At 40.5% G+C, this 20,841-nt stretch overlaps 3 protein-coding genes across 5 annotated transcripts in view; 1 reads left to right on the top strand and 2 right to left on the bottom strand.

Annotated features, from left to right (window-relative positions):
* Positions 1 to 1,721: 1,721 nt before the first annotated feature.
* On the bottom strand, positions 1,722 to 4,091 carry LOC124297432 (zinc carboxypeptidase-like). The gene is made up of 7 exons (XM_046748473.1): positions 4,037 to 4,091; positions 3,780 to 3,936; positions 3,122 to 3,643; positions 2,802 to 2,889; positions 2,511 to 2,713; positions 2,338 to 2,422; positions 1,722 to 2,193 (listed from the first exon to the last, which is right to left on the bottom strand). Exons 2-7 carry the CDS (start codon positions 3,927 to 3,929, stop codon positions 1,997 to 1,999), a joined length of 1,245 nt encoding a protein of 414 aa, XP_046604429.1. The 5' UTR covers positions 3,930 to 3,936; positions 4,037 to 4,091; the 3' UTR covers positions 1,722 to 1,996.
* Positions 4,092 to 8,254: 4,163 nt separating this feature from the next.
* Positions 8,255 to 20,841, top strand: part of LOC124297427 (acetyl-coenzyme A synthetase) — a 29,258-nt gene continuing 16,671 nt past the window's right edge. Inside the window, exons 1-11 of one of the 3 annotated variants that reach the window (XR_006906610.1) lie at positions 8,255 to 8,837; positions 10,139 to 10,354; positions 12,504 to 12,699; positions 12,947 to 13,175; positions 13,258 to 13,450; positions 13,601 to 13,793; positions 14,207 to 14,362; positions 14,515 to 14,682; positions 15,704 to 15,893; positions 19,130 to 19,287; positions 19,753 to 19,879. Coding sequence is in view for 1 of the 3 variants with exons in the window: in XM_046748439.1 (XP_046604395.1) it covers positions 8,749 to 8,837; positions 10,139 to 10,354; positions 12,504 to 12,699; positions 12,947 to 13,175; positions 13,258 to 13,450; positions 13,601 to 13,793; positions 14,207 to 14,362; positions 14,515 to 14,682; positions 15,704 to 15,893; positions 19,753 to 19,998 (1,876 nt within the window). In the remaining 2 variants the exon portion in view is untranslated. Of the gene's footprint in view, positions 8,838 to 10,138; positions 10,355 to 12,503; positions 12,700 to 12,946; positions 13,176 to 13,257; positions 13,451 to 13,600; positions 13,794 to 14,206; positions 14,363 to 14,514; positions 14,683 to 15,703; positions 15,894 to 19,129; positions 19,288 to 19,752; positions 19,999 to 20,841 lie in introns of those variants that run through there. The other 2 variants (XM_046748439.1, XR_006906609.1) reach the window with 2 other exon arrangements.
* Positions 18,075 to 18,655, bottom strand: LOC124297437 (enolase-like). The gene has a single exon (XM_046748479.1). The coding sequence runs from the start codon at positions 18,653 to 18,655 to the stop codon at positions 18,107 to 18,109; it is 549 nt and encodes a 182-aa protein (XP_046604435.1). The 3' UTR covers positions 18,075 to 18,106.

The raw sequence follows: 20,841 nt of genomic DNA, 5'->3' as shown, positions 1-20,841 counted from the left end.
CTGATAGTAATTCAATTTTTAACAGTATTTCCGAGGAAATGTTCGATATTAACAGATAATCGAATCGATCTGTCGGGAGGAAGATAGCAGCGATTGACATACGTTACCTAAAATGTCGGTACTCAAACCCAAAACCGTGAAAACCTTTCTGTTGTCGAACCTACTTGATGAAAGAGCACTGCAAGCTTTCCTGCGTAACTTATTCGGTCTTGAAGACCTGGATCACAGCGGGATGCTATCTAGTCTAACGAATAAATGATCGTTCGGAGTTCGATGAGTTCGGTGATGAATTATTCGCGTAATAAGATTATTACTCTTTAGAGGAGCTGTGGTATTAGTGACGCGCTACAAAAGATAGATGACTGACTGGCTTTACTGTTTGCAAACAAAAATGAAACAAATGACGATCTAGGGATGAGATTGTCTTCGGACAATTGACAGTCTCGATGACTTTCTTCGTCTTCTTCTCTGGGATGAAAGATTACAAGTGGGCGATTTTGATACCGGCGAATATTTTTTCTCTTTCCTTAGCAGTGTTAGTCAAGTGTTTGAAAAGAAAACTTAGGCTTATAAGGTGACAAATAAACAATACTTTTCATTAATTCTATCGCCTGTCACAGACCGTAAACTGAAGACTGTTGCAGACTGTTACCCTAATGGGGTTTTGGATTGCTTATGGGATTGCGTGTTAAACCGCTCCCACCGATAAAGAAGCTACCGGTCGGTAAGGCGTCTTCTTACGGCCTCGACCCACCCAGCCCCCCCCCCCCCCCCCACTTACGCGCAGAGTTCTGGAGGTCGATTATGTAATTTCACTTTTCACATTTCCCACCATCCAAGCATTCTAATTGGTTGACTGAACTTTTCAAACCAATCAGAATGCTGGGATGGTGGGAAATGTGAAAAGTAAAAAACTGTAATGAGTCCCCTGTCGCATAAGTTTGCCCAGGGGTCACCTACTTTAAATTCATCCGTCAACGCGCAGTCGTACTTACACCGAGAACTTATCGAATTATCATATTTGTAAGCTACGAAGATCTCTCGAAATACACAAAAATAAAAAATGCTGGAATTGTGAACGAAATCTTACAATTGGATATCGATGCTTCATTTCAAATCTTTGTAAAATTATTGAAATATGGGAAATTAGTTCGATTTTAATCTATAACGGCTCCCTCTATGCCGAAGAATATTTTATACAAGGTTACTGAAACTGATTTTGTTTCTTTCGGTAGGCGATTAATGAACGCCCATTTATTAATCGTCGTTAATTTCGGTGCAATGTTATGACGTTGAGTATTTAACCATTCCAACACAATACAAGAATTTTTTTAGTGGAATTTTAGAAAATGGCGAATAATTGAAATTGAATGAATCTGATAGACTTCTAACAATTTTGACGCAATCTAAAATAAAGCATCGACATCTAAGCATCTGTCAATAATTCCAGTATCGTCTATGTTCGTATTTATAAGGAGATTCTCGTAGCTTACGAATATAACAATTCAATGAATGCAATATGTACAAGCATTCTGTAATAAGATTATTGAAATTTTTTATTTTTGGCCAACCAACTTCCTTATCTACCATTTGTTTGTTGACTAACGGATTAGTCAAAAATACGAGATTTTTACTTGTCCGTCAGAAGGACATTGGTTAACAGAACTGCTAGGTGACTTACTTGCAGGTCATTTATTCTACTTGTAATGACAATACAGGTGTAAAATTGTAAATCACAAATGCCATTTAATTTGCAAATACTCTTACACATACGCGTATTTATTCACATTAGATAAAGTGATGTTCGAAAAGTAAGATAGACACAGAGTGAACAATATGCCATGTACAAAGTTCAGTAGGTACTACAGGATTTCTGGCTTCTGGTGAATATAAAAAACCCTGTTGCAATTGGAAATTCAAAATGAAAGTATGTATGCTCGAGACGTTGACATTGCAAAAGTGGCAGTAGTGACCTGCTAACTGTCTTCCATCAAGTTTATACGCCGTGTCCACGTGCCTTGGCAGCCTTGAACATCGCCACGAGTGAGTCCAGAGTTTCTTCCCCAGTGGGAATAATTTGCGCGGCGGGCAAAAGGAATCCCCATCGGCCAAGATCCCTCAATTCGTAAATGTAGGTAATGGGCGTATTGTACGTGGCCTTAACCCAGTCTACGGATGCTCCGGTGGCAACATCTGTTTGGATCAAGTTGAACGTAAAAATTTACTTACACATTTTCCGTAGATTGACTGTTTGCAAATTAAGTGACTTTGTCATTACATTGTGCAGTACATACGAATTTTCGAAAATTCTATATTTAAACTGATTTTCGTACTTACAGATAGTTTCGGCAATATTTCCGACCGTGTACGTTGTTCCGTATCTCTGTTGGAGAGCCTCAGCAGTTATGATTCCAATTTCGTACTGCAGGAAACAAATAAATACCCGCATTACATTCCTCGCCTGGTTCTAAATTGTCATATTGATAAGCACGGTATGCATGTATACTTGCCAATTCGTCATAGTTGTCTAGATGATCCGTGGTGTGTCCGTACGGTATGAGTAACAACTGGGTATAGCTGTGAAATGATATGTACGCGTAGAATTTATCGCTGATAGAGTCTATGTACTCGGATGCGGATTTGGTTTCAATTTCGGAAAAAGGTCCCGAACCGGCGTACGTGTCCACGCAGGGTAAGCTGCTCGCGCCACCGGCTGAAAATTTCAGGATATATCGGGAAGCCGTTGTTCTTTTACTCGAATTCACGATTTCCGTCATTAGTTTCAATTTAAAATGTCTTACTGTTCCACTGGAATCCCCAGTTTCTGTTTGGGTCAGCTCCACGGCACAAGGCGCTCACTCGGGACCGCGTCTTTCGCCACAAACGGCTCTGTCAAATTAAAAGTAGAGTATAATCAGTTCGAGGATTTAATCGAGGCATTCGTCAATACTTTGTTGTTTTTTTTTCGAACAAACGGGCAAACAAAAAGAAAACTTGGAGCAATACTATGCTGAAGGTAATCATTCGGAAAAACAAACTTCCTTCAAGTTCTCGTTGATGTAATACGCGACTGTGACATAATACCGCACAACTGCACATTATAGAAAAGACTGAGACTTACGCTGGAATGTGTGTGCGCGTAACCGTCCGGATTGAAAACGGGAAAAATGTACCAGTCGTGTCTATCGGCCAATTCTCTAACGTCGGGATCCGTGCTGGTCAAAAGTTCATTGGTGATGTAAGTCACGGTTGCTGGTGAAATCCATTCCCGAGCGTGGATACCACCTTCGATGAAGATCCCAGGATTGTCGGACCCGAATGAAATTTTAATGCCCTTTATTTCACGATCTTCGTAGGTCGAGCCAGCTACCACCACTTCGACGTTTTCCGGATACTTAACGGCCAAAGATTCCAGCCATTCGTAGATTTCATTCAAAGTGTGATAGCTCGTCCACCCGAAGCTACCGTCCCGTGATTGGAGCGGGCCATTCTCAGCGTCTATCAATTTCTGCACATCTTCGATGTAGGTAGTGTAATGCGCGCCCACTACGTTCATGTATTCTTCGAACTCATAAAGCCGATGCGGTGGCACCATAATGTGAACCGGTGCGTCGAGGCGAGCTGGATTGTTCCATAGATCAAACTGCGTGTCAAGTAAATAACATCGTTGCACATGTTAGTGCTGCGTAAAAATTGGTTTTGGCCTACACGCGTTTCTTCTCGAAGCGAGCCAATCTTACAAGTTATTTCAGTATAAAGGTAGTGGAGGGGTGACTTACGCCGTTTTCAGTTTCACCGAGTTCCCTGAGTAAATTCAAATGAGCCGTAGTGTTGGGAGTTACGGCGAATACCTTGTAGTTGTCGAATCTGTCTACTCCGGCGAATACGGCTGTGGCCGCACAGGCTGCGATTATCCAAAGACGCAGCATAGCCGTCCTGTAAAGAAACGGAAACAAACAAAATTGATGCCATGCACGTGGATACTGCCAGACTTGAGAGTGGTTAGATTTTATGGAGCGTTCATCGTTGAACTTACGTCGGTTTACTTGGCGACCGTGAAAATGCTCGATCTCATCTTCTTCGTATTCCATATTTATAGCCGAGATTTGCCAATACACGCGTCATCACAATAAAAACACGTATTGATAAGTAAAGACGACAGTCAGATTTTTTGATTAGGAAATGAAAATTTGTATCAATCTAGTCTGGTAATCTTTGCGATTACATACATGATGGACATTATCGTTGAAGATTTTTATCTGCCGCGTGCAAGCCATCGAATCAATGTTACTGATTGTACTGGATTTATACCATTTGAGGTCGTCATGTGACAGCTGAACAATATTGTTTTAAAATTCTCTTCAAAGAACCCTATTTAGAGCGAGCCACACAACCTTACCTTTGTGTGGTCCGCTTGCAGTATAATCCCTTTCATTCCTGTGTTTACGAGTATACTGCAAACAGTTGTTGACCACATTATGAAACACCATGCTTGCCGCACTTCGGAAGATATAACAGATATTACAGCTGATCTGATTATTGCTTATAAAGTGACCAATACGTACGCCTACAAATTTGAAAACTCACTTTTCTATTGACAGTTCCGATTACGATCAGCTCATCGTCAGCTATGGCATTGGTACAATTGTCGCATTTTCCTACACAGTTAATTCTGAAGAACAAACTGCCCGCTGTACGCAAATACGGAAAACTTTTGTACCTTTTTACGTGTGCAGACGTAAACATCGGTATTATAGACGGTGAAGATGCACCAGTCTCCGCTGCTTGTCTGGTATTTACATCGTTGTTAGCGATCAGTTGGATCTGAAAACGATCAGTGACCACTGCCAGGGAGCTCCGTTGCCCGCGTGAATTCCTCTTGCCGGAAACACTTTCGGATTTTTCAATCCGAAGGACGGTTTCACCCGGTGGATAGTTCAACCCCAGTCAGTTTCATCTCCAACCAGCGGAGAAATCAGCTTTAAATACTCACTACTCATAGTGCTTATCTATCAATTGACCTGAAAAAAGTTTATATGTATGACATATACCTAATAACAGTTTTTTTTTTTTTTTTCATAAAAAACTAATAAGGTATCAACTTCGATTTGAAGTGTGGATTTAAGAGTATCAGAGTGTGGATTCTCTTGATCTATAACACTCTGCAAGTCATTCATCAACTCGTGGACATCCCTGTGCTGTTCATTCACGAGTCCCTGAAACTCGGCGAGCTTCCTCGAGGAAACCATCACACTCGCATGATTATCGACAGTCTCCACTTTACTCCAGAAACTAAAATCTTCCTCGTTTTTTCCATTCTCATAAAAATGTGACGGTGTTCCGCTCTTATTAGGCGGTTGCGATACAGATGTTGATTATCATAGCCGACTTGTTCGTTATTAGACTGTAAGCTACGATCAACCATGACCGTACAAAGAGTTGCATTAATAATATCATAGAACGTGGCTTAGTTAAATAAATTATTGCAAAACGTGATGGCAGCCGAATCTTGATGCTTTTAATTGTCTGTCAATGTGTTCGGTGAACGAAGGAATTTGCAAAATCAAGTAAAATATATCACGATTATATGAAACAAAGCCTAAGCCACTTAAGTAAATGGCTTGACCAAGGCTATTTAAACGGTGAGGGATTATGAAGGGTGATTAGTTTCAAGTGCCTACCTTGTCTTCGTTGCAGGAAGTTGCAAACTTTTTATCTAGACCGGACTGTCACGTCGTTAAAACGAACACATTCGCCCCTCCGCTATATGGATACGTACGTAACTGGAATCTCTTACTTTACTGACACGAGCAAACTAACCATATAATGTTTATTTTCACGGGGGTGCTGTTGCCAAGTTATTACTTGATTCAATTGTGTTGCACTAACTCCGAAGTGAATATATTGTAATTGAATACGTACTGTTGAAGTTATCATCTTCATGTCACCCATCCCTCCGTAGGATTATCAGTTGGAACATTATTCCGAGTTCGTCATGCAGATACGGAAACGCTCAATTAATAGAATACGAGCGTCGATTGTGCAGACAAAATTGCCTGCAATTTATTGAGCTAAAACAAAAGCGTTTAAGGTAAGTGTACCAGTTATTGACACGTTTAGACCCAATTATTGACCCTTTCATTCGCCAAAATTATAAATTTACGGAACAAGTTGTGAATTTTTCGATGACTAAATCCAATTGCTAGAGGGTTGGACACTAAAAATAAATTTTTTGGTAATTTCAGAAGTAAGGATCAAACAGGTAGAACCAAAAAGGTCTATAATTGGGACTCGATTTTTCAAATGTCTACACAAACTGCTGTTATATTAGCTATCGCAATCCTCGACGTGTAAAATTGAAATTCTAACGAATACCGTAGCGAAACCTTATCCATATCTAAACCACTAAATGTTAAAGTCGGTAATGACGGAATGTCCCTAGACACACGATCGACCGAAGCAAACTTGTCGACAGAAACGGTATTTAAGTTGGCTTTGTCGTTCTTTTACCAACAACATAATTAATCGTACCTTATCAATCAATGATAAGGGATAAGACGGTCGAATTGGCATGGGGATAGGTGTATTCTATTCCGGCGAAAGGCCTAGAAAAAATACCATGCCTGAGCATCGGATCATGCTACTTTTATTATTTTGCATTGACGGGTCCGTGATGAATGCTACGCAATAACAGATCGCAAGAACCATTCACTTTTCCTTATAATAGACCTTGTCCTTGCATATAGCCATGGAATGATAATAATTGCCAACCGAAACGCTTCACACTTGAACGGCAGTGGCGAGACTATCGGATTATAGATAGACTCTTAGCATTCAACGCAAACGCAAGACGTTTTAGAATGTTCATGCGCGTGTTTTCTTCTGCTAATAAATTATACGCGCTGTGTCTGTAGGTAATGCGTCTCCATTTTCGTCCAACAACTATATACGCCACGGCATTCGTTCAGCATGCTTATATTTGACACACCAACGCTAATACTTGTTCTAGGCTGGCAATGAAGGTGAGAATGATCAATCCAGAATTGGTAAAAAAAAAAAGAAAGAAAATTTGGCAAGCAAATGTTATTGTTCGGGAAAATTCTCTGTAGAGTAGTACAGAAGATGGAACGAAACGTGGTTTATAGACGATTAATGCGTAATAGAATAAAATAGGCTCAGCCCAAAATTGAATTAACACACCCGATATACCTTATACCGTATCCTCACGAATACAATACTGGCAGAGATGTGTGACAGAACTTGGTGTTCCACACCGCAGCTTTGCCTGTACAATTTCTGAATAATGTCACAACTGTTCGTTATGCAATTAAGCGTCTCCAAACTTGCAGTTTTTAATTCGTCTCATTTTCCCAGCTTTATCGGCTGCAACTTTTCTTTATTTTCACAATTTTACTATGCTTTCGTAATTTCGCAAGGCAAGCGGTATGAAGGACGTGAGAATTGCGCGTACCAAGTTCCGCTATGAATATTATACCTTCGCTGTTTGTCCTACAATTAACCGGATAATTCACTTCCCAATACAACTCCATCCGGCAGGCACATGAACCAGGGGTCAGACACAACAACCAATTCTGACGGCCACCATTTCCTCAGTCAACTGCGTTCGCTTGTCGGTGCATCACCTCCGACAAGTATATCATGAGAAGATCGGTATCAGTTTTCGGCAGCAGCAAAAATTACTCGTACTTTCTTTCTTGTCTTCTTAAAAGAGTTGTCCGGCGATTTTTGCTAAGAATATGGGTATAACTGCACCAGCGAATAAACAGCCTGCACCGATAAATGAACAAACCAGAGAAAAGTTTACACGTATATATAGTGAATTATTCACCATGGTTGTTCGTTCGCTGGGTGAATTTCTCGAAGCGTTTATTCACTGGTGCATTTACTTCACTCAACCGGAACTGGCAAATATGATATTCTCCGTAATGATCCGCTGCATTATTCTACACAGATACATCCCGCCTAGGGGTAGTTCATTTTCTAACTTTTTTTTCTTCAAGTGCCACTCGAAAAATTTTTGTGACATGTGTACTAAAACAAAAATGCCGTACATCCTCCAGGTTTAACGAGGATTTTTTTTTTTCATCATTTGTCACAAATCGTTCGACCGGCACTTTAGAAAAAAAATTACTTTAACAAACGAACCACCCTAATATATGTATACGTACAGCAGGTGAATTACATATCGTGTCATTCGACGCAATCGAACTGACAACGAGGCGAGGTCGTGCGTAGTCGATGACGATCGAGTAAGCGTCGCAGCTCGTATGGCCATCGGCTCTACGGCCTCTTGACACCGTCGCGGCGTCGTCGCTCCGCTCGAGGTACGAGCGGCGTTTGAGTCCCAGTTCCTTCCGTTGCACCGGCGGCCTGGTCCCACCGCGAAGAGGAAAGCACGTGTATCGATCGCGGTACCGCCGGCTATAGCAGTGCCCCTGCCCCTCATCGCCCAGATCCCCGACGACCTGCGCCCTGGAGAACTAACTGCCAGCCGAAGGACAAGTGCGGGTTGCGCACCAGCATTTCGTTAACCAACGTTCGAGGAGGAAGTCAGTACTCCAACCGCCTCTGTCACGTATCGACACGGTCGATTTCTCTTCGGTACATGCGTGACTTCTACTGACACAAGTGTTCCGAGGGTCCGTGTCAGTTGCAGATCCTACCCTCGCTGGTCCAACGAGAGTACAGGGGTGTCAGGGTGAACGACTAAACATTCAAAAAATAAGTATGGCTGACAGAATTTACCATCCGAACGCGGCGGTTGCTGCGAATTCGCACTGCAGCAGCTTCAAACAGTATCAAGAATTTTACGAACAGTGAGTTTGAACTAATACAGCCTGCGTCAATTTACACACGTATGTAATAAGATTATACAGGCATAGGTTGTTGTCCCATACAGTCATATGAAAATTAACCAAATCGCATTCGGTATTGTTATACGTAATTCATGCATCTTTACTAGCTCCGCCAAATTTACTGACCGTGTTTCTCTTGATCGATATTCACGATGACGTATTAGGACCGTCAATCGATTCAATTGGTAGTCCGAAAACGACGAAAAACTATACATTTCGAGGGTGTTGTAAATACGCGAATATGTACAAACTTACATATTATATATGTATATGCATACGAGCAAGGAATCATGTTCCCGGATTGCAATCTGACCTACACAGAGATCGACAACCTTGGCGTAGATTCATCTCGTACCCGTCATCCTGCTGGAACATGCAACGTCAAAAATGACGGTGTGTTTTTTATTTCCAAGCCAAACTCGGATATTTTCTGGAAACGTAAGCCCGTAATAAAGCGACCCCAAAACATCGTCGAATAGCTTGAATTGCCTTCTCTTTTCACTATATAAAATTAATGTTTGTAATAATTTCATTCAATCCAACTTAAACAAGAAAACAACTGACGATACAATCACACTTTATATCACTCATCCCAAACGAAACTATGGACAGACGAGTTTCACATGTCCGTAAAATGAGTACCATTTTGTGCATGTGCATGAAATTCGTATTCAGCCGACGTAATTAAATAGCTGCACGTGACCGCGATTAACCGCATGTACGTGCTGCACTTGTATGGTTATTAAAATAGGTGGTAAAACCTACGCGTGTGTAATACGTATGAATCGCGCGGTATGCATTTTTAATTTTCTTATCATGTTTTATTTGATAAATGAATTCAAACTTGAGATACTAGTTTACTTCGTAAATGTTATTGGAAACAATCGTTCGATGATGATGGTGAATGGCATTAATCCGCGTATTGAATTCCTTGCACTGCATCGCCACTTTATTAATCAATTCGCGTTAATCAGCTGCAAAGATAATATGTAGTTTTGTATGTAACAATAAAGATAACCTCTGAACCCTTGCGGCGCTCCTGCACCCATATCGCCACGAAGTGCTATTTACCATTTATTATAAATTGCCTCGCTTAACCGCAATGTATCACTCTGCCTAGCTTCGCAAAATTTATAGGAATGCACCTATCCAATACGTAAACAATGTTTTTCAGCGACTTAACGATAACGACCATCTTTCATGTACGTAACAAGTAAGAGTAAGAAAATTATCAAGTATCTGATGTATTTCACGTTTCGCAGATCGATTGAAAGTCCCGAAAAGTTTTGGGGTCAGGTGGCCAAACAGTTTCACTGGGAGACACCGGTAAAAGAGGGAAAATTTTGCTCGTACAATTTCGATGTGAGTAAAGGAGACGTATTCATCGAATGGATGGAAGGTGCCTCCACCAATATTAGTTTCAACCTTCTCGACAGAAACGTAAAGAATGGAAACGGCGACAAGGTTGCCTTTTATTGGTGAGTTGTTACCTTTTCATTAATCCAATCAGGAAGCACCCCTCGAACAGGCTGGTTAAATAGTTTTAAAATTAACTTTCCTGGTAACGAATTTATCTCAATAGTTGAAGACTTTCAACTTTGTCATTTTTCACATTTTGACTTTGATATAATACTGTAACAACTGAAAACTTGGGAGAAAGGTATCGTCCGATCACATGTGTACCGTAAATACGTGTAGACAAGGTGACCAACTTATTGTCCCAAGGTTTGCACGATAATAAAGAATATAAATGGCTCGAATGGTTATTAGCTTATAGGTATGTATATTTCTAATAAAGGTATTATATCATATTATAGCCTATGGCGTGATGCGAGAGTGATTCTCTTTTTATTTTTATTCTTATCGCTATAAATTTATGCGAATCGGTAGCTTCTATGCATGCAAGACACGTGACGGATTTTTTTGAAACTTGTATTACGTAACGCCGAATATCTACAAAAATGTTTATTGATTTCTTGTTACGTTTACGAGTAAAAAAGTTGAACTTTACCCACATGATAAACATGTGAAATGTAGTTACAATCTGCATATAATCTTTACAACGATGAACGTTGGGCCAAATTGCCGATGATTGAATATCATGAATATCAATAACATGCATTTAAGATTACAAACATGATCTTGAAATTTCGTATTCATGCCGAAACTTGTAATTTATTACTCTACGTCGATTCACCAATTTGTGCAATGTACATATTTAACCAAACTCGCGCAACTAGTTGTCTCGTTTTGCTGTCGAACGGTTAAAATTCGCTAGTTCGATTGGCCAACGTCCACGTGTCCATCACCACCAAATTAAACTGATTATATTATTGGTCATTCCCTCACGACACGGTATCCATCTGTCGAATTACATCATCCTGCATCTACTCGTACACTAATTTTGAGCGACTTTATTATTTACTATTTATTAGACTCAAAGAGAGAGAACGTGGTCTAAGACACTTTAAATCCGGGAAACAGTCCCCGGGCTAACCCGTCGCAAATTGTGCCGATGCACCTGTTTACTTTACAGTTTTTCGGAGTCACTTTGGCGAGGATACGGTCAGTTGCGTTTAAAACACCATCCAGAACGTTGGTTTTACATTGAACTAGAACCCTTGCATATTCATCAGTTAACTGACCGTCAAACACAGCTCTTGACTGTTAGTAATAAATTACGTGGAAACAGATGTTTATCAGTACTGAAAACATACAATTTCTCATAGAGGATGCCTAGTCACCTATACTGTAGAGACTCATTGTCAGCGATTCAATTCAATTTTTGTAATTATTATACAGCATTAACGGTGATTGAATTATACTATTTATACATTTATTAATAACTGGATTCGAATCGTTTATAATTAATATGTGCTACAACTAATACGTAAGAAACAGACCGACAAACCGTGGTTCGAAAAAAATTAAGGTGTCATCCTGAAATTAAAATAACTCACGTACATACTTGTAAGTAAACACCTGTTTAAAGAAAATTTTACATACCAATTAATGCAATCGAGGAATCTCTTACGTCAAGAGTGACAGTCTTCACGGTTGCATATACATACAACGTACATGTATGTATATATAGGTATTTCCAGGAATTGATTTACGTTGATATTCACGTTTTTCGCCAATTATCCCCCTTCTCAACCGCAATGACAAGGCGTTACTTAATCTTCACCCGCGTGTAATGAACACACGATATGACATATCGCGCATCGTGTCAAATGTCAAATTGCACGTGTTTAAATCGTTCCATGGCAAATATTTGGAGCAGCACGTATCTGTGCGATAGCTGAAGTATAAACGATCTGAATTTCTCGTCCAATGCCATTTATACTATGAAACTATAGCAGGTATCGGCACGTTAAGCAATCGCAATCGGAAGAAGCCTCGAATACGGTAATGATAATTCGCGTAATACGACGATAGTTAAATCTGGTGTGAATTACAGAAGAACCTCTGCATACGGCATGGCCAGATTTCTCGTTGCACGCTTGTTACATCTGACTTTAAGATAACATTGGTCGTAGGGTCTCAATCGAAGAGTCGACTTTTCGTTAAATACTCGAGGGCGGAACGTTACTAACGAAGAATAATGTGTCCGGTTTATCTGTACAGGGAAGGTAATCATCCAGATGACTACTCTCGGCTTACGTACAGAAAACTGCTTGAAGAGGTCTGCAGATTTGCCAATGTCTTGAAATCGAAAGGTGTAGCCAAAGGCGACTGCGTAGCAATTTATATGCCAATGATTCTCGAATTACCCATAGCCATGCTTGCGTGCACGAGAATAGGCGCCACTCACAACATTGTGGTAAGTTTTTGCAATTTTATCGGGTGTAATTTTTGATCTTGCAAATGTATGCGTATGACGCGGTTAGTACCAAAAATGTTTGGTGACTTGATAGCCAAGTTAACGTCGCAACTACAAGTTGTGGTTTATCGTTAGCCTGCAGCACGCCGTGTGCTATCGACTTGTATAAAAAGTATGATGTAATACACTAAGCAGTGAACTGATAAATATGTCGTATATGCTCTGTCTAATTTTTCCTTGCGAATAGTTTGCAGGATACTCGTCGGATTCACTGGCAGAACGAATTCTCGATTCAAAATCAAAAGTCCTCATAACTGCGGACGGCGTATGGCGTGGTGAAAAGCTCCTGAATCTGAAACGTATATGCGACGACGCTTTGGAAAAGGCAAAAAATAACGGACACCAGGTAGAAAGCTGTATAGTGGTATCTCATCTTCGAAGGCTCAGCAACACTATGACTAAATCAGAATCCAGGGGTAAGATTATCACACTCTCCGAGTGAAAATCACGTGATGGGGATATACGGGTTTTTCTCCTTGTTTCTTTCATTGGCAATAGAAGGTGTCAGCGTAAATGGTACAAATGGATCTACGAATGGTACGCAAAAAAATAACCCGCGATCCGACGATTTTGAGGTTGCTTGGGTAGAGGATCGAGATTTTTGGTGGCATGAAGAGATGGAAGACGTTGACTCTCGCTGTTACCCAGTATGGATGGCTGCTGAAGATCCTTTGTTTATATTATACACTAGGTACAAATGATTTTATCGTATCGCATGTCTCATCTATGGTAACCGTCATTAAAATGCGTTAAATGCGCGGATAAATTTCTTGGACGTATGTACCCGATGTCCGGTAATTCCCGGGTATTATTGTCTTCAACAACGTCTCTTTTACCGCAGCGGCTCGACGGGGAAACCAAAAGGAGTTCTCCACACTACAGCCGGATATCTCATTTATGCCGCCACGTCGTTCAAATATGTTTTCGATTATCATCCGGGCGACGTGTATTGGTGTACAGCTGACATCGGATGGATCACAGGTCATACTTACGTTGTCTACGGTCCATTAGCGAATGGCGCCACCTCTGTCCTGGTAAGGTATAACAAACATAAAAACTTGTGCTTTACATGTAATCCGAATCTCAACAATCGATCCGAAGTCAATTGTTTTACGGTTCACTCGGCAAGAAAACTCCTGCCCTAAACGTACCGGGACGTGGAAAACCTTGTTGCAGGGTTTGATACCTTCTGCACCCAAGTACAGCGATAGTGTTTTATTCGGTCCCTGAAATCAAAACACCCACTGGAAGTAAAATAATCTAGAGTCTACAATAGCCTCATCTTGCCAGGCGTTTGCCAGGTCACAGTTGCTTGGATGCAAAATGTGTCAGATAAAAGTACCGTAATTCGAGCTATTAGAAATCCCGATAATGTACTTTTATAATCATTGTACGCTCGCTATTACTGTCAAAAAGTGAGAATAGTTTATTGCGCATCTAATTACAGTTTGAAGGGACACCGTTTTATCCGGACAATGACAGATACTGGTCAATAGTGGATAAATATAAGGTCACGCAATTCTACACAGCACCGACCGTCGTGAGATCACTCATGAAGTTTGGAGATGATTTGCCAAAGAGACATGATCTTACGACTTTAAAGGTAATGTATAATTGCTTTTCGGATAAAACGTTTTTTTATGAGTACCATGGACTGTAGATTCTTTATACCTATCGATAGAGGGAAAATCTCGAGACTAGGAATAATCCCAAAAAGTTAATGTTTTGTTGGAATCTAAGTTATTAACAATTCAGGTCCTCGGATCGGTAGGAGAGCCCATTAACTCCGAAGCATGGCTGTGGTATTACAACGTCGTCGGTCGTGGCAAATGCAGTATCGCCGACACATTCTTCCAGACCGAAACTGGCGGTCACGTAATCACGCCACTCCCAGGGGCGACACCCATGAAACCCGGATCCGCGGTAAGCCAACTCAACCACCCTTACCCATTACCGCGATGGAAGGGGAAGAGATGTGCAAATTGGTGTCTATTGCAATTATGCCCATATTGACTTAGTTCAGGGATTCGACGTGTCAATTGGTATGTAAGCAAACGTAACGCAAATAGAAAAAGCTGTACCTTATGTGGACGAGTGGTAGTGCGCGTACGTAACGGACGTGAAATTGAGTAAGTAAGACGTCAATTTGAATACTTTTTCGCCCATCGAGACGCCTAATAAATCGCGAAAAGTTGCCTAAACGTAATCACAATCATTTGCTCATACATTGTCGGATGAGATAATTAGCGCACCACAAGTTCCTGCACCATCACCATTGCTATGTTATGCGTACTACAATCATTGTCAACGCGTAGAAATGACAGCATTTTAATCAGCCGCAGGGATTTTAGACGAGCACCTGCTTGTGAGTCAAGTCCCAGTAGAGAAGTAAGGCTGGTTCTAGATGTAGATCCCGGTACCGACATTTTATCGACATTTTTAACCGCTTCACATTTCAGACACAAACCCTTTTTCCGGGTGGGGGTTATCTCTACTCTGATTAACCTCACCAACTTGGAAAAAATGTTGTGGATTTTTTCCAATAATCAAGAAAGTTAACCAGAGTGGAGATAACCCCGACCCGACAAAAAGGGTTTGTTTCTGAGCTGTGATGCGTTTAAAAATGTCGATAAGATGTCGCTATCTATATCTGTATCTAGAAGGAGCCTCACCTCTCTACCGGTGCCAATGGACGTACCACAATAACGACGAACACCATCTATTGGCAAGTTTTCGTTTACATACTGCGTGTTCTTCTAAATAAAATGCCCCAAGTAATTACTAGAAATAAATTTTCCTTCCATCGATTATCTGTACTGTAGGAGTGGCAAAAGGAAACATTATGCAGAATTGGATTCTTCCAATACGTGCATCTAAAAAAATTTGTCCTCTTATGTGTCTTCCGTGTGTGAAATTATTTACGGATAAAATATACATTTTCCAGACGTTTCCATTCTTTGGCGTTTCACCAGAACTTCTAGACGAAGATGGTACCGTGATCAACGGCGAAGGTGAAGGTTTTCTGGTCTTCAGCAAGCCGTGGCCGGGTATGATGAGGACATTGTTTGGAAATCACGAAAGATTTCAGTCAACGTATTTCTCCAAATTTCATGGCTATTACTGTACAGGAGACGGTAAGAGGGAAAAATTTATACTACTTGACATATTATGATTACTCGTGCATTGATATCTTTGGTGATGAAAATACATACAAAAACGGAGAATGATTGGTGACTTGGCTACCGTTCGTTTCACCACAATTCAACAGCATTCAGCTGTTGGATTAGAAGTCAATACAACCATCGCTTATGATCATAAATTCAATGTTTATTCGTTGCGTACAATTTTGATTCATCTCCATCTATAGCTATTTGTATTTGCTGAACGGATACCTGAAATTGTTGCCGGCATATTTGGCATCTTTCCCCAACTCTTCTTCAATCCTCAAAATTTGATTGTATTTCGCTATTCTGTCACTCCGACAGGGAGCCCCGGCCTTAAACTGACCCGCGGAAATGCCGACGGCCATATCCGCTACAAAAGTATCTTCAGTTTCTCCGTAACCTCCCGACATCAAACAACTCCAGCCACTGGTCCTCGCCAATCGATTACAATTTATTGCCTCCGTAACAGTTCCAATCTGAGGTAACCTGATCAGTAGACAGTTCGCGGTTTGTTTCTCAATCGCTTCCTCTATACGTTCGATGTTCATTGCCGTTAAATCGTCGGCGACAATTTGAATTGACTGATCGCTCAGCATCGGCCACCCGTCCCAATCCTCCAAATCAAATGGATCCTCTATCGATACGATCGCTGGAAACTCATTCATGTATTCCAAATACTGATCGCGGAGCTCTTCCGCCGCAATATAATCGTTCGGGTCGGAATCTTCGCTTTTGAAGGATAAATCGTACTGCCCTGATGCATATAATGTGCATATGTGCATATGTTATTTACAGCAATGTGAAAGTAACTCAGCGAGAAGTTATATGATTCTCATCATCCTGACTGCGATTCCCGTTTAATAAGTTGTGAAAATCCAAAAATCGAAGTATACAAATATCGAAGACATGGTAACGAATCACACTACTCGCCTTCCGGCAGGCAACGGAAAAAACAAGCCGTTAGTTTCTGGAGAAGCCTTTTTTTGCCACGCTCAATCCTACACAGAATTATCATTACCCAGGGAACGTCCTACACTGTTCAATTAAGGCAGTTCATACGCTTGAATCAGAACTTTTCTAATTAATTCCATACGCAATAATCGCACATTGGATATCAATAACATTTGTCTACTCGTCAGCATGAACTCTGTGAATTACCTTAAGGTATTTTGAGTGTGGTTTCATCGTTGGCCTCACAAGGAAGGTATCCCAGGTCGACATCTCCTACTTGATTTCTATTGTAATATGTTATAGTAGACTAAAGACAAAGCGACACGTAATTTTTTTTTTTTGTTTTTTTTTATCAGCCGTTAAACACTTTAACAGGGCGAAACCACTCTCCAAAGTAAGGCATGTCAAGGGGCGATTTGGCAGTTTCACCCACAGGAACACAATATTTTTCAACGAATCCAGCTGGAAAAGTTTTCTAATAACAGGATATAAAAAATGCAATTTTCTCAATAAAAAAACTACGAATAAATTTAAAAAAAACAACCCCAATCGACACCTGACATGCCTTACTTTGAAGAGTGGTTTCACCTCCTTCAAAGTGTTTAATGGCAGTTGAAAAAAAATTCGCGTCGCTTAATTTTTATTCTACTATAAGATTATACAAAAGAAATCAAATCAGAGAGAGCGACCTGGGAAACCTTCCTTGTCAGTAGACAGTGTTACTAACAGTTGTGAAAAATTTTCAAAGTGCTACCTACCATCCTTGCAAAATGTTGAGGCTGACATATCTAGAGCAATTTTGATCTTTCCATCGTAGCCCGCCGTTTTGATCGCCTCGTCTATTACAGACAAGGCTTCCTTGTCGTCTTCTAATTCGGGCGTAAAGCTACCTTCGTCGCCTACCGGTAACGGTAGTTTCGCATCTTGTTGTTCGGCAAGTTTTCGCTCCATGACGCGGAATACTTCGGTGCCCATTTTCATCGCATCGGCAAAACTCTCCGCACCTTGCGAAACGAAGGATAAATGAAATACTGTCCCGATTCGATTCCTCGTGCAACGCAAAGATTAAATTTAGGTTCTACCCGATTCATATCTGCACGTGAACACACACATTATACGTAGGTACTCTATACGCGGTGTGTTTATTCGTTAGCTGCGTCGTCGTCGTCGTCATCATCATCATCGTTACGATTATTATTATTCTTGTTACTAATGTCGCTGCTCTTAATGTATCATGCGACGTATAATTGTATATGTATACCTGTAGGTAGGATCATGAATTCTTGACAGGCAAGAGAATTTCCAGCATATTTTCCGCCGCTGATTACATTGAATGCTGGTACGGGAATAATTATTTCCGGGTTTTCTGACAATTCGGCAATATATCTGTAAAGCGGGAGACCCCTTTTTGCCGCGCCGCCTTTGCAGCAGGCGACAGAGACGGCCAGAATTGCATTTGCTCCGAGCCTTGACTTGTTATCAGTTCCGTCGAGGCTTGTCATAAGATTATCAATTTCGCGCTGCTGACAAACTTCAAGCTTCGACCGAAGAAGCTCCGGAGCTATGATGTTGTTGACGATTTCAACCGCTTTGAACACCGATCGCCCATTGTACGAGGCTTCGTTGTTGTCCCGTAGTTCGGTAGCTTCGTTTGGGTTAGGCGAGAAAACACAGGGGACGGAGGATCGCAGAAGTCCAATATCGGTCACGAGATCAACTTCGAGTGTTGGGTCGCCGCGAGAGTCGAATATTTGTCGGGCTTTCAATTTCTGGATAGGCATCGCTCTCTCGCGGATTAACCTCGTATACCGACCATGCGTAAGCTACAATAATTCATTGAGTATGTCTGCTTGTCCCTCAAACTGTCTAAATCTTTAAATGGTGGAAAGAAGTTACCCAAAGGTTGAAACGATGAAATTTTGAACGTGTCACGCGGACATATTTTTTTATAATCACCCCATGCTCTTCATGGCATATTAGATACAGCTTCGTGAAGAAGCTGGACTGTTTTGTTTCGCATTGCGTCGCGTCTCGTATACACTGATCTACTTATACATGTACCTAACAGAGATCAATGATCTCGCATGATTACGCAGGTAGGCAAAAAACAATTGTCTTTTTCTGAATTTCTTTTGAAATAAATAGATTTCGATTCTATCCGGCGAATAATAACCACAACCTTTAGTTATTACGCATAAAGTTTGTTTTCGCCTTTTTTACGTTGATAAACAAGTGTCGAAGTTTTTGGTTGATAGCTAATATGGGTGCCTACTCAGAAGAGAAAGAAAAACGTTTTCACCAAGACGTGATGAACTCTATCCTTATTAACGTTATCAGGGGCGGCATAACGAGAGCATGATGGGAAATTAAGTTTCAGGTTTGATACAAGAAAGTCCATACGAAAATAGAAAAAGTACGAAACATAATCATTTTTAAACATTGTTTATCAATTCTTTTACATTTCTAGTTTATTATTAATTATTATTATTGAATAAAAGTGATTTAAATGCAAAACTGAAGTTTATTTAAGTTTTATTTAGAATAAATGTTTGAAAACGTAGGTAATTTTTCTTAAAATCCGAAATATCGTTCTGATTTCTGCAAAAGCAAACTTTATCTATTGAAACTATTTTTTCACAGATTAGTTACATGGAAGTGATCAAAATTTGACATCTAGAAACCACACTCAAAATTCGTGTTAACCGGTGTTATTTCCGTGTAAAAGAAATTTTATTGACGAATCAGGAAGTTTGGAATCTTAGAGTTTTCGGCCTTCAACGAAGGTTACTTATCAGACGGTCGTGGCCCTTCCCCCAACATTACTCCATATCGATAAAAGCGTATGCTGAAAATGACGATCCCTGAAATATGCCCACAGGTGCGAAGCGAGACGCCGATGGTTACTTGTGGGTGACAGGCCGCGTAGACGACATGTTGAATGTTTCCGGGCACTTGATGTCCACTGCCGAAGTTGAGAGTGTCTTGAGCGAGCACGAAGCAGTCGCTGAAGCAGCTGTGGTGAGCAGACCACACCCGGTCAAGGGCCAATGTCTTTACTGCTTCATTACGCCGAACCAGGACGCGCCGTTTGACCGAAAGCTGCAGGATGAATTGAAGATCAAAGGTGCGTACCATTCTCACTCGTCACTCTACGGATAATTGTATAGATGTGATATACGTGAATTTTCCCAAAAATAATTCGATATTCGATCATTATGATTCTTCATCTAACGCAAGTACAGTTTACGTGTGTTCTTTGCCTTCGTGTTCCGCAGTAAAAGTAATCGTTTCTGCAACAGTACGAAAAGAAGAAAAACTTTAAAGCAAAGTCTACTTAAGCCTCGTGTATTTTCGATATCACAGGTCTGCAACCACAAAACTGCACAGGTATTTTATATTGTTTCTTATAGATTTTTACTCACTGAAGCCGCGATAGATACTCAAAGAATTCCATCACGTCAAGATTTTTCTTCGACTCGTGTTTGTAGTTTCATTTAGTGCGAAACTCACGTTTAATTCGAAATCTGGTATCCCGTTCTTAATTTTAAAAATCCTGTGTGAACCTGACTTCTTACTTGCATTCAATATGTATTAGAGCGAAACTCAAGAATAAATAGAAGCAGGAAAACAGGAAATGGAAAGCGGTAGCGAGTTCAGGGATATATCAAAGAGAAGAAGAAAAGGTTTATTGGCCGAAAAAAAAAAAAATGAACGTGGAACGTTGAGTACAATTCATGAAGAAACTGTTTGTTCAATTTTATAAGAAACAATGTTTAGTTCATTGTAATGAAGTGGTGGGTTTTTCGTTATTGTTATGCTTATTTTGTGCAAACACCTTGCATTTTACAAGAACGCTGTACGTGATGAAGGGAAATAAAAGTAATTTTTGGAAAACATACGATTACCCAAAAAAATTCCATACAGCCGAAATGAAATATTTTTCAACAGACTGGTGTATTCGCCTTCG

The sequence above is a fragment of the Neodiprion virginianus genome, chromosome 2 (genome assembly GCF_021901495.1).
Source record: "Neodiprion virginianus isolate iyNeoVirg1 chromosome 2, iyNeoVirg1.1, whole genome shotgun sequence".
In the NCBI taxonomy this organism is placed as follows: domain Eukaryota; kingdom Metazoa; phylum Arthropoda; class Insecta; order Hymenoptera; family Diprionidae; genus Neodiprion; species Neodiprion virginianus.
Note: the sequence above shows the minus strand (reverse complement) of the source record. Positions and strands in the feature narration are given on the sequence as shown.

Coding starts and splice junctions, on each gene's coding strand:
- LOC124297432 (XM_046748473.1), bottom strand. CDS start 3,929: ATGCTGCGTCTTTGGATAATCGCAGCCTGTGCGGCCACAGCCGTATTC. Junction 2,890..3,121: donor ACGCGCACACACATTCCAGC/GTAAGTCTCAGT, acceptor TTAATTTGACAG/AGCCGTTTGTGGCGAAAGAC. Junction 2,423..2,510: donor TAGACAACTATGACGAATTG/GCAAGTATACAT, acceptor TGTTTCCTGCAG/TACGAAATTGGAATCATAAC.
- LOC124297437 (XM_046748479.1), bottom strand. CDS start 18,655: ATGCCTATCCAGAAATTGAAAGCCCGACAAATATTCGACTCTCGCGGC.